The sequence below is a fragment of the Scatophagus argus genome, chromosome 8 (assembly GCF_020382885.2).
Source record: "Scatophagus argus isolate fScaArg1 chromosome 8, fScaArg1.pri, whole genome shotgun sequence".
Taxonomy (NCBI): domain Eukaryota; kingdom Metazoa; phylum Chordata; class Actinopteri; family Scatophagidae; genus Scatophagus; species Scatophagus argus.
Genome location: NC_058500.1, coordinates 17,843,287 through 17,856,752, shown reverse-complemented (window position 1 = coordinate 17,856,752; position 13,466 = coordinate 17,843,287). Strand labels below are relative to the sequence as shown.

At 40.6% G+C, this 13,466-nt stretch overlaps 1 protein-coding gene across 2 annotated transcripts; it reads left to right on the top strand.

Moving 5' to 3' along the window:
* The first annotated feature begins 144 nt into the window (after positions 1–144).
* On the top strand, positions 145–9,305 carry dalrd3 (DALR anticodon binding domain containing 3). 2 transcript variants are annotated; one of them, XM_046397783.1, is made up of 13 exons: positions 145–624; positions 2,027–2,334; positions 2,982–3,292; positions 3,921–3,979; positions 4,115–4,216; positions 4,309–4,373; positions 4,737–4,795; positions 4,928–5,010; positions 5,206–5,332; positions 6,379–6,437; positions 6,934–7,050; positions 7,146–7,214; positions 7,335–9,305. In XM_046397783.1, exons 1-13 carry the CDS (start codon positions 391–393, stop codon positions 7,452–7,454), a joined length of 1,713 nt encoding a protein of 570 aa, XP_046253739.1. In that variant the 5' UTR covers positions 145–390; the 3' UTR covers positions 7,455–9,305. The 2 variants fall into 2 exon arrangements, with proteins under 2 accessions (XP_046253739.1, XP_046253741.1); XM_046397785.1 differs by lacking the exons at positions 7,146–7,214; positions 7,335–9,305 and having other exon boundaries at positions 6,909–6,985.
* The last annotated feature ends 4,161 nt before the right edge of the window (positions 9,306–13,466 follow it).

Here is a 13,466-nt window from a genome sequence, read left to right as displayed (position 1 = left end):
AATTATTTAACATATTACACACAAGTAAGTGTCGACATTTGGACATACTGTTGCAGTAACGTTAAGATGGCAGTTACTTTGCCACACACTTGATGGCGCTGTTAGGAGCAGGTCCAACACGAAAATTCACCTCGGAAGAAACACGGATTGCACTTCACTAGTTCCGCCATAAAAAAAGAAAAAAAAACAGCCAATGCAGTCCTTCTTTACAGCCAATATATGACATCGACCAGCGATAAACCGCACGCCTGGAAACTGACATGTAATTCGGCCGTGTTAGTATAACCTACACCAGCACCAACTGGCGCTACAGCGTTTTAACAGAAGACATGAACAGGGTGTGGATGTGTTAGTAGCCTGGTAGCGAGCTCACCTGTTTGTGTTGTGGTGATGGAGAATATCGAAGAGTCTTCGCCCCTCCGGATCACTCCTACCGTCCGGGCGCTTAGCTCCGCACTGCGGGGGAAGCGCGAAAATGTCCTCGATTCCAGTCGGGAAAACGGTGATAGGATATTCCCCGAACCGGAGAAGCTCTGGTTCAAGGAAAGCAGCGCTAAAAATCTGCGTAACAGGGACTTCTTGTCGCCGACCACGATGCTTAACACGTTGTATGCGGACGGACAGGTTGGTTTCGCTGTTACCTGTTGGGTTTGTCAGCATTTTTATGGGCTTAATGCTCATTTAACGGTGTTTAATGTAGTTCTGCTTTCAGTTAACGAAATTAGCCTTTTTAGAAACACGAATCATCACTGAACACTTGCATTTAACAGTAGCTAATGATATAGCGGGCTAACATGTAAAACTTAAAATACTACATGTGCAAAAGACTCGTCTGCCATGCAGTATCGGTGGCTAAAGGTGTTTGCTAAGTACTGTTTAAATGGCCGGAAGGTGTTTTCAACGGATTCAACGTGACTCGGCCAATCGGAACAGAGGACGGGAACTATGTGCTGTATGGTGTCCATCTTCGTCCAATTACCCGAGAAACGAGCTTAAAATCATTTAATAAATGTCACCTAAAACCTCAACATTCTGAGTATGGATCGGTGGAGCCGAGATAAATAAATGTCCTGCATTGAACTGCTCAGTGGCCGGTAACTTTGCCCCATCATGATCGACCAGACACCGAGAGCCTGCGGCAGTAATTATTAACCCATGAGTGGCAGTGCAATATGGGTCAGACAGACACGCACAGCTGCAAGCTAGAAACGCGAAGCTAGCTGTGCTTCAGCCAGGGCGCAAAGCACACGAAGGCCTATTCCATATTTTGTAAAATAAGACGTCATGAAGATTATGTCTGAGTGTAAATTTTCTTTACAAATGCGTCTTTCAGCGCCCACATCTGGCACGCTGCTTCTGTGGGCTTGTTCATCCATCCTTGTGTAGGACGATGCTCATGCCGTACGTCTCTATGCACTGTAGATGCTCTTAAGCAGATCTGACATTCCCACAGACTGATATGCGTGATTTTGACCAATTTTATTTGCAAAATAAAGAAAAAGTTTTTTCAGACATGCTTATCTTCAGGTTAGAGTTAACCGCGCTTCCCCAAAACAAAGATCATTAAGTATAACATGACATACTGGTAGAACACAGTTTCAAAGGCCAATTGCACAATACCAGTGTTTGTAATTACCTGAAATGTGGTATTTTACCTAATATATTTCACTGTTTACACACTCACATATATCTGTGGAGATTCTCAGTCATCCAGGTCATATTCACTCAAAGAGTTAAAAGCAAGGTGTCTGGACTTGTGAAGATTTGACTTGAAGACGTTTCACTGCTCATCCAAGCAGCTTCATCAGTTCTGAAAAAAACTGTCTGGTGGGGAACAAACACGTATATATCTCAGTAGATGTGACTAAGTGAAACTAACTAAAAGTTAGCTAAGCTGAGTTAGTGAAAGCAGTGAAGCGTCTTCAAGTCCTTCACAAGTCCACACGCCTTGCTTTTAACTCTTTGACACTCACATATACTTTTGTTCATGCATGCAGGTGTTACATTGTTCTCTCTATCCACTTAGGTTCCTCCAGCAGTGATGTCCAGGGTCCGGTCTCTCCGTGGCAGTGGGGTTCTCCCTGTGGCTGGCGGGGAGGTAATGTGTGAGGGGTTGAGGGTGAGGGTGGATCGGGCGGCTGCCTTCAGGGCTGTCCTAGCAGGTGGAGCCACAGAGTACCTGAAGCCCTCAAGTCAAAGGCAAGGCTGTGTGGTGCTCAACTGTCCTGCGTTGCACCCTAAACCCAATACCCCAACCCCTGATACACTTACTCTGGGCCAGTTGAGGACTGTTCTCTTGGCTGACCACATGGGGGCACTGTTGAGAAGACAGGGGTGAGTTTATAGTTTAACTCCAGTTTGACAAAATGGGCTGGAGAATAGGGGGGTATGATCAAATGGTCTGTAGGGCAGATGTATACATATTGTTGCTATAATAATATACATAGAAAGTACAGCTTTATACATTTTCCTAAATTATCCACATCCATTTCCTCTAGTTTGCTTCTATCCTAAACACACTCCTTTGTGCATTATCTTTTACCTCTTTATGACAGTGAATCTACTGTCAAAAAGTTTTGATCATGTAAGTCATTTATTAAGAAAAAAGTGAAACTATGGCTAGTTTCTGCTTGTAAAATGTGAAAATTAGGTGCTTTTTTGTTTTATATGATAGTAAGTTTAATATATTTGGGTTGATTGGACAAAATAAGCAATTTGAGCATGTTAATTTTGGCACTGAGATGACAGAAGCCACCTTTGGGAAAAATTTATTTGATGTGTACTTTTGAGTAATTAGTGTGGCCCAGGTCCCATCTGCTAACATGGATAAAGAGGGGGTTTATGACCTGTACTGAGGCCTACCACCAGGTTTCAAATTGAGATGTTTTTGTCATTTCGTCCCTCTTTATGAACAGTCAATGGTTGCAGCCAGAGATTAAGATTCCTGCTGGTATCAGTACTAATCTCCTCACCTATCTCAGATTTTCAGTGTCCTATTGTCCCACACTTCCTGAAGACAGTGACATCATCACCTTTCTTCGAGCTCTGGGCATCAATTGGCCCACAGTCCCGACCAATTGGACCAACAAGAAGCGAGAGGAAAAGATTCAGGAGGCGCTGGAGAACTCCCCCTACAGAGAGAGAGAAATGGAGAGAAGCAGGAGGACCAGTGGTGGAGGAGGGAGGAAGGTGGAGGAGGGGGAGGAAGAGGGAACGCTCAGGGTCAACTTGAAAAGAGTGTTCCAGGAAGAGGGGTTGCTGGGATATGACCCCAGCCTTGGCACCTGCACAGGTGAGGCCAGGACTTGTCCCATTTTTGCTGTAGTTAACCTAATTGTTAATCTGTGTGTTGTACCGCTTTGCCTTTTTGGCAAACGGCAAACATACAAACAAAAGTGATGTTTACAATCAACATTACCCACCAAAAAGCACTGTGTATATCCTTGACTTCTAACAAACATGTCAAATGCATTTCCTTCCTATGTCAAACATTTGCAAAGCCGATTTTTCTTGAAAGTTTGAATCCTGCATAGGTCACATCCATGTTTACTAGCTAGCACTCTTGTTTTAATTAGTAAGTAAATGATTCCCGCGTATCATGGAGCTTTACCACCACCTGTTGAGTGCAGTTGTGTGAAATCATTTGCCGGGTGATTTAATGCATCACTGGCATACAAGTGCGCAAGACAAATAAAACAGTGACCCACTCATAACAGAAGTCCTTCATACTACCCCTAGATGTCAAAATGTCTGCAGTGAACCTGGAATGACAAATATGAAAGTGGTATCACCTAACCTTCTGCTGAACTATTCCTTTAATAAACTGGCAGTATTATTGCCTTTAGATAAGAGAAAAGATTAGCAGGATAACAGATAGTTGGTACCGTTTATTTAAGACATCGTTGGTGTATCTGTTTCAGTACACAGAGACAGTGTTTCCCACCTGGCACAGCTGGACCTGGCCACAGCCAACTGCACAGTAAGACATACTGACACACATGCGCACACACGAATATGCAGTACGCAAACACGTATCGACAATTTCCTTTTTTCTCATTAAGAACAACAGACAAACAAAACATTGATTTCTATATCCTTTCTGCCTCTTTTGTAGGTAGCCATGGCAACAGCGTTACATGTGACTTCCTGTCAGGATGAGTTCCGACAGCAGCAGATAGCAGTGCTGTGGAGAGCCACCGGAGCAACGCATACACAGGTAACCACACACACGCACACACACACACACACACATAATCATGTACTGAATTGTGTTCCTGTGTTTACCTGTCGTTCTCTCTGTGTCTGCAGAGACATCTGGTGTGTGGGCCTGTGAAGACTCCAGGTTCTCACCTCACTGCTGCACAGTACCTGCAGTAAGACACACATCGCTTCCTTTGCCTTCATTTGTCTCTCTCTTTGCCCGTTGCTCTCACCATTTCTGTCTTTGTCTCCAGGTTTTCCTCTTCTCTCTGTCTCCACTTGTCTTCCCAGTCTCCTTTTGCTTCTTCCTCTCTTCTCCGCCTCCAGTTGCACTAGCCAGCTCTCAAACAGATGTTTAATATCATTTTCACCAGGATCTTCTCTGCACTGTAAAATTACAGTTCTAATTAAACTAAATTAGAAGAACTCTAGTAGGCGTTGATGGTGCTCTTCTTCATCTTGGTGTTATGTATATTTTAGCACAGCTGTTTGTGTAAATGAGGCACTTCTTTTTTTTCTTTCCTCCTCTCCTCCAGACTGAGAAGAGGTCAGATGAAGGAGGCATCGGAAATGAAGTATGGAGATCAAGTAGAAGGTGTGTGTACACAGAAAGCAGCGTATTCGTTTATATGCTCGCCGTAAAAGTGAATGATAAAAATCGCTTAACTGTACATAAAGTGAATTAAGTGGAGTGAAATACCACCACCTCATCCTCATCCCCTTGCAGGTCAAACATGGGATGACATCATCAGGGTCATGACTTCTGCCACTGTCAGATTTGAGCTGCTGTCAACAGTCCACACCAGTCCTGTGAGTCATCCTGATCATGGTGTGTTTTTGCACCTGCAAATGTCATGCAGGTGGTGTTATTGAGTAATGAAGCGTGACTGTGTTTGACTTGACAAGCTTGTCCATTGTGGACACCTCTCTCTTCCCCGCAGAAACTGACAGTTTGCTCTTTGATGTAATTAGTGGAGTCAGAATGATTGATGACTGTCTGTTTAGGTGACACTGGACGTCCAGAGGGAAGGCGGCGTGTCCACCAAAGGGCCGAGAGGAGGGGTGTTTGTGATGTATAACTGTGCCAGGCTGCACACTCTGTTTGACAGCTACGAGAGAGGAGTGGAGAAGGGTGAGGGTTGTGCTTTGAAAGAGATTTGTGTTTCATTTCTCCAATCAGGAACATTGTACACAACCAATAACTCAGTCTGCTGTGGCTTGGCAGTATTCTGTCAATCTCAGAATGGAAGGCAAGTGCAAAATGAATAAGAGCCAAGAAAATCCATATTTCAACTGAAAAGAAGCAGGGACAGCAAATGCCCAAGCAGCAGTGTGATGATATGCTCCGATCAGTGACAGCCTGATTTAATTACTTTCATTTAAAAGTGTCCCAATGAGCCCTTTTAAAAAAAATCAGTACATATAATTGAATGTAATGGCCTTGTTTAGAAATAGAAAATGATGACACTTAATGTCTGAAATGACACTTTGCTTCTTACTAATAAACTGCTGAGTGTCTGTTACAATAAGGGAGTGATTCTGGACACAACTATTGTCACTTTGTCATAAAGTCCAAAGTCATAGACTGTTCATCCTGACATCCTGAAAACCGAGTATCATCAGATGTTTGCATGTGTATTTTTAAGACTCACAGAGGTACTATGTAAGAAATGCTTAAAGCAATACTTTATGTCAGAGGTCAGCAGCTGAACTGTGGGACACTAACATTGTTTCACAGGCACTGTTTCATCTGTATCCAACAGATTTATAAAAGCTTTTATAAAAACATGATATCTAAGGGCATATTTCATTTTTACCTACATACAACAGCTGGCGTTAATGCTTATTGGGTAAAAAATGATTCAGTTATGCATTATGTTGCTTTACAAGACTTGAAATGTAATTGACAGGTTATCCAAACTCTATAAAACTCGACTGAAACCCCATGTCTTTTAGGCATCACCTATTTGTGTTCCAGACGAAGATCATTGATTATAAGTAGCATTGTTACCCACTGTAGATTTGTGAAAATTTATGCTGCAGTATAGATGTAAATTCTAAAAAGGAAAACATTTTTGATGGAGGACTGGATTTGGCCCACACTGTCTACAGTACTGATTTGTAACAAGTTGAATTCTGTAAAGCACATATGTTCATGTTCTGACTGTTTATCTGCAGGTCTGTACCCAGAAATCCCTGAAGGCTCTCAGCTAGACTTCTCTGCTCTGAAAGAAGAGGTACCTCTTTATTCTCTCCTGTCATTTCTGTGCATCTGCAGCTTTGATAGCTGAAAAGAATTCATGCAGTAATTATGACAAAATTTTGCACAAATGTCCAAAAAAAAAGGATAAAATGAAGTGCTAATATTTTATATCCAAAAGGTCAAATTCACTGTGACAATGTCATGTTTTCTGTTCATTATTTACCACCATAGCTCAGGAACAGAAGGGCAGAATACGTATCTTCTTTGCAGCAACATTGATATTTGATTTGATTTGATTTGATTGCTATTGTTGCTGTTGATGTGATGAAGCTCTCTCTCAGTCATTGCATATATTATATGAGTCTGGACAGACATGGACATAAACTGCAACTTGATTGGTGGAAAAAGACATACAACAACCCGGCAGAAATTCTAATTCCTCATGTCAGACTATAAACTGTTCACATGAGTCTTCACAGCAGCATTTCAGCGTTAATCCTATCAGGCTGTATCTGTGTTTTGACTGACAGGGCGAGTGGCTTCTCCTGTTCAATTACCTCATTCCCTTCTCTGAGCTGCTGGACCAATCGGGACAAGTGTTAGACTGTGAGGGGGGAGGGGCCAGAGTCAGTATTAAGACTGAGCAGGTCAGTTGACTGAGATGAACTGATTTATAAATAACAATAATTAAACCAGGATCTGCTGTCAAGCTGTTTATCTAACTCGTGTTTGTGTTCCTCAGATCTGTAAATTTCTCGTGTCTCTCAGTAAAGACTTCAGCTCGTACTATAACAGAGTCCATGTGCTGGGGGTGAGGATGTATTTACTTTATACATTCATATCAGAAATAAAGGAGGCCTTCTGTTTGTGCAGTGTGTGTATAAATGTGCTCTTTTCTTCACACTTCCTCTTTCTCTGTCTTTTTTCCCAGGAGCCATTGCCTCATCTCTTCAACCAGATGTTTTGTCGTCTGTATCTGTTGAGAGCGTTGAGAGAGCTCTACCACAGCGCTCTGGATACCCTAAACCTTCCCCCTATCAGGCAACTATAGCCTCGACATTCTTCACTCATCCTGTGATCACCGTTAGCCCTACCTCCCCTTCACCCATTTCATTCACACTCACCTGACTTTTGCGTTTCTACCTTCATCATGTACACGATTCATTAAGCAAGGAACACGTGTCCAACTAAGACACACTGTCATGTGGCAGTGTTACAGTAAAGTCTAAAGGCTGTTAGAGTCAAATATAAGATTATTATTTTATCGGCCCTCTATATAGCTTCTACAGCTCATCGGCACTTACATTTTTCATTTTTCTTACCCATAAATCATAAAGTGCGATGTCAGTGTAGTTTGACATTTTAGGAAATAGGCATTTCTTTCTTATTGAGAGTTATAGGAGACTGATACCACTCTGACGCCTGTACAGTATATATGAAAGTGCTGCAAGCAGCTGTTTAGAGACTAGAAGCAGGGAGAGGCGGCTAACTTTAACTAAGCTTTAACTAATTAACACAGTATATATTTTCATTTGTGCAACAATCTGAGACTCCAGGTGGTTAATGGTCTCAGTACAGAAATAGTCCAAAGACCCTTAAAACACTGAATTGTCATTTTTACACTTTTTGTAGGTACAAACGATAATCGGCGTGCTTAATAGTGAGCTTTAGAGATGCTGGTGGTGGACTTTGTTACCTTTGCACAGAGCGAGGTGTCCTCTAACTCTCTGTAATAAAGTAAATAAGCATATTTCCCAAAATGTGGAACCTTTAAATGTAAATCATGCTGGATGGAGTTTGTCCTCCAATGAGAATGGCAAGGAATTTGAATTTTAGCAGCCAAATGATCCCAATGTTGGTGCACACGGGATGCTTTCTTTAAAGTTTGAAGCCCTACTTTGTAATTTTAAATTCGGTTCCAGTCATGTGACCTTAGAGTACATTTGTAGGCTCTTTGGCCTAACCAGACACCTGAGACTTTTCGGATAACTTTGGTGCCAAAACATCCGATCTAAACTGAAATAAGACATGTTGAACTTCCCACATTACTGCCTACCATAATGTTGCTAGAAGTCTCCACTCTTTGTCTGTCACTGCCTGAGGACAATTTTTTTTTTTTTACTTTTTAAATCAGCCTCGTTCACCTGTTGAAGTTCGCATTTCATGTAAGTTACCCACCTTCAACGCCACACGAATATTTATTGTCTTAAAAAAGAGATGTGTACAGAATATATATATTCTGTGTATGAGTCTTTAATTGCTGTGTTCATGTTATTATTCAGAGCCCTCTGATTAGTCTCAGATATCCTGTTGGACAAATCACAAACGTTCAGTATCAACCAGATGTAACAGGTGTTCACAAGTTATTGACAGAAACCGTGTATTAGCAGCATTTAGGGCGTCGTGCCATTATGTTAGGAAATGCATGACATGGCATGAAAATAATATATATGAAGAGAGTTTTATGCCGAAAATGTTATTTATAAATTTTGGTATGGGAAAATGGTGATCTAAAATTTGTCTTCAGTATCTCAGAAATGTGAAATGTTGTCTGTTCAAATGTGCCATAGCTTGTTTTAACTTTTTGCTTTACATTATTTTGTGAGCTGGTGCTTTTTTAAGTGAATATCTCATGTTGGAACAAAACATTTAGCATACACAAGTAGTAAATATGTTGCAAACTCACTTCTCACTGCATGAAATGTTTGATCAAATGTTGCTTGTCCCTGAACGATCTATGGATTCTTTTTAATTGACTTTTTTTTTTTTTAAATAACATTTCATGTCCAATAGAAAAGGGAATGCATTCTAGCAGTGTCTTTAATATGCTGATTTATTTCCAGTGACTGTCTTGTTAACCTCTGCTGTATTTACCACAGTATTAAAGAGATGCAGAACGAGAGACTTTCATTTTTCCTTCCCTGTGGTCTCTTTGCAAACAGATGTACTGTATATAATAGATACAATACATTCACTTCAGGCATTGGTGTGTCTGTCTTGCTGCCATGTTATCACCCCCTCAGGCCCTAATCATCTCTTACCTTCTTCTCCCATCTCTCATTGTTTTGTCCCTAACTCCCACATCTCTGCTGAGAGTCCACTGGTTTTGAAATGTAGAAACTGATCAGCCACAGGATGACTCAAATGTGTTCAAAAATAATTATTTTAAAGAAAGAATAGTGCTAGTTTTCATTGCTAAATAAAAAAAGAGGAACATTTCTGAAAAGGAAACAAAACTTCTCAGGACATTCCTTCCTATCCTGAACAATCCCTACATATGTCTCTGACCGTCGAGTGCATTCGCCCATCTCAGCGTAAAAAATACTGTAAAACTCTCCTACGTACATCTGCCTGCCTACGCTTTCTGTGTCTTTCCTGTCTGCAGAATTAAAATAACCATGACTGATTCTCGCTTTGTGTTTGTCTCTGTCGCCAAGAAAGATTTACTTACTGATACTGTTATTCTATAGATACATTAAATCCCCTCATGCTCCATGGCCACACATTGCCCTCAGGCTGCCACAGATCCAATAATAACCCTCACAATGCTTAGATTTACAGTGTATGCTGTTAGCAGTGACCTTTCATTGGAGATACAACCCTGGTAATGTGATGTGGCCATTGGTCTCTGTCCTGTTTTCTCTGTTTCCTTTCCTCTTACTTGGATTCCTAACATGCTGTTTTCATTCCTCCTTACTGCTGATCATCACTTCCATCTTTTGAATCTCATTTATATACAGGAGGGCACTGGTTAGCTAAGCTAAAAATTTGCTTCTTGAAAACTTAATTTTCAAGAAACTTCATTTCTGCTCTGATTTTCTGGTTCATCCCTCTACCATCATCATCTGCTTCCTTCCTTCCTTTATTTGTGCTCCTTTCTGTATAGCTTTTCCTCGATTTCCTAATATTTTTGCTTTTGCTTGTTGTCTTGTTGTTCTCCCCTTACATTCACTCAGTTCAAAAGAAAAGGAAGAAAATGAAAATAGGAAAGTGGAATAAAACAAGTGGCAACTGTTTCAGAATGTCCCGCTTTTCTCCTCTCTGCTCCTATCTTGTGTTCTGTGCCATCACAAGAGGGACAAATCACACATATGCATGAACTGTGGTTGAACCAATACTTTCAGGTTTCTTCAGGTCAATGCTGACACTCTATGATATTATTTATGTTCTTAATGTATGCTTGTCCATTATAATGTCTGTATGGGTTAAAATCCCTCCAAAAAATCACATAGAAATAAAAGAGAAACGTGGCTGGAGATAAAATGATCTGTGTGGTGTAGCATCTCTTTAAGACAAAATGGCTAACATCAGTCATTAATATCCATTATTCAGTATCTGTTTTTCTCTCTCACACACACACCTACAACCTTTTACCTTTTCAGCACTGAATTAAATCTGTACTTTCCAAACTATGTTAATTATACACATGTGGGATGAACAAACTACGGCTGACTACAGCGAACTGCTGTTGCTGATCTGTGACAGTTTGGCTTACTTGTATGGTTTTGGACTGAAACAAAAGAGTTCGAGGTACATGCTGGTTGACAGGAATAATAACTGGCTCTGTTTTAATTAACTGAGCAGCGCAGACAAATCAGTTGATTGCTTTAATAATAATATAAGGCTATGCAGGCAATTTGTGGAACATCTACATTTAATGGAGAGAAGATGGCAACTGAGCCTAATTGGGTAATGTGTACAGTAATCCTGCTACATGGCTGGTTTCCAACTAAACAATGAAGGAATTAAAATGATCACAATCAATTAAAAAAGATCAGCACAAGCATCTTAAAATATTAGTGAGGATGATTATGTTGTAGTGGTATCCTTCCTGAAATTATTATAAATAAGGATGATAGATAAAAGTCTCTGTCAATGCTGTGTGTGTTTCACATTTCACATTAATGTTGTCTGTGTAGTGTAAACCATAACATCTGACGTATCTATCAGTTTAACAAAATGTCAGTGTCTTCATGTTACCAGTTTGTCTGCACACAAGATGATGTGTCCTTGAAAAAAAGGAGTATGTTCCAGAGTGCTGTGTGTGTGTGTGTTTATGTGTGTGTGTGATAAAGAGGTCACGGTGAAATTTTCTCATTTGGGGAATCATCTGTTCCTGGGGTCTGCTGTGTGCTCAGAAAGAGCATCAACACAGCTGTTTCTGGAGCTCTTCACTCACTGTTCCTGCATTTACATGAGTTAAGTTCACACCGACGTTTCTTGCAGTTTGAATATTTGATTATCAAGCATGACTGCACTGCAAATGCTCTCAATATTATTTGCTTCTTTGTTTACTTGTTTCAAAATTGTGTTGGACATTAGCGGCGAATGCCTGTGTGTTCCTGTTGTCGTTGTTGCCCACATCTTGTTGTGTGTGCCACTTCTGTGTGTCTGATCTCTCCAAATTCTCACAACTCATGACAATAAACAAACTGACTGGAATGCAAGTGGAGTGGTGATGTAATCAAACCGCAGTGCACCATGTTCACCTCACGGTGGCAATGTTTGGACAGTTTTTTAAGCAGCTGACACCGGAGCCCTAAACCCAGCCACACTGCAAAAAAAGCTCATTTTAAAAGGTGATGTACGATAGTCTAGTGAGCTGAGTAATTTAATCATTTTGTTTCTGTCAGTGTTTTCAGATAATATTTTAATGGAATTTAAATCATTTACATTGCTTTCAGATGATAAAAAAAATCAATAAAGCACACAGGCTCACTTCACAAATTTTATTATCAACACATTTTTTTGCAACAGCTTAGGTTATCATTATTTCAGAATTAGGGTTAGGGTTTGGTGAGGGAGAAACTTATCACTCTTCTCTTCATCTTCGGTGTTCATTGATTCATGAAAAAGTAGCCCAGTATGACCAGAAATGATTTGGATCCTGAGTTCATATTTATGTGCTCAGCTTTCTAAGCTTCCAGATGCCAACATCTGTCTCTTTGTACCAATAAACTGCTTGGTTTTAGGGTTACTCCAGTTGTTTGTTACGTCATCATTATTAACTAGAACACAGCTGTCTTAAAAGAGCTGAAACGACTCTTCTTTAATGTGTAGTCATGTGGTAGTTTTCTCCATGTTGGGCTCAGGTGTGGTTCAGGAGGTGGAGCTGGAATCAGAAGGTGGGTGGTTCAAACCCTGACACCTCCGGTCTACTTGTTGAAGTGTCCACGGGCAAGACGCAGAACCCCAGACTGCTCCCGATGGCTCGTCCACCAGTGTGTGTGAGGTTGTGAATGGCTAATGTTGGTTTGTGCTGTAAAGCACTTAAAGTCAGGCTAGAAAAACATTCTACAAATGCATTACTTTTACCGTGTTGGCAGTGCATCACAGCTAACTAACATTTTCACATTCAGGTGTTTTATGACCAGAAACCTGTTGTCAAAGATAAATAGTTTGCCATTTACAATAGAGCTTTCCAGGACTGTAACCCATCAGCAAAAGCAAGCGATCCTTGGCTATTCCTTAATAAAAAACCTGAATGCTGAACTAAGTAAAGGTCCAGTGTGTAAGATTTAAAAACCAAACACAATTATGTTTTCATTAGTGTTTAATTATCTGGAACTGAAAGCCATTGTGGTTTCGTTACCTTAAAATGAGCCTTTCATGTGTTCAGAGGGGGCAGGTCCTCTCCCGCAGAGTCTGCCACGCAGCATCGGCATTTCATTTCATTTCATTTCAACATTGGCTTGTTTCTACAGTAACCCACAACGGACAAAACAAACAGTGACTCTGGCGAGGGCCTGTTGTGTTTATCACATTGGCTCCAGTCTGCGAGCACACACACTGGGTGCCACTAGATGCTACACAGTTAAGTTATAAAAGAAAGTCAAAGAATGTGAAGCTGGTCTTATATTTTTTTTATAGTTATATTTTGTTTCAGAAAAAAAAATGGTCTGAAAAAAAAAATGTTTTTGTGCACACAATACAAACACCAAAAGGCACACAGAAGCTTGTTGCCCAGTTTGCCACCTGATGAAGACTGCCAAGTGATTAGATTTTTATACTTTTGAATTTCTGAGAGACACCTACCCCACCATCACCTCTATGCTATTTTGGT

Coding starts and splice junctions, on each gene's coding strand:
- dalrd3 (XM_046397783.1), top strand. CDS start 391: ATGGAGAATATCGAAGAGTCTTCGCCCCTCCGGATCACTCCTACCGTC. Junction 2,335..2,981: donor GCACTGTTGAGAAGACAGGG/GTGAGTTTATAG, acceptor CACCTATCTCAG/ATTTTCAGTGTCCTATTGTC. Junction 3,293..3,920: donor CAGCCTTGGCACCTGCACAG/GTGAGGCCAGGA, acceptor TATCTGTTTCAG/TACACAGAGACAGTGTTTCC.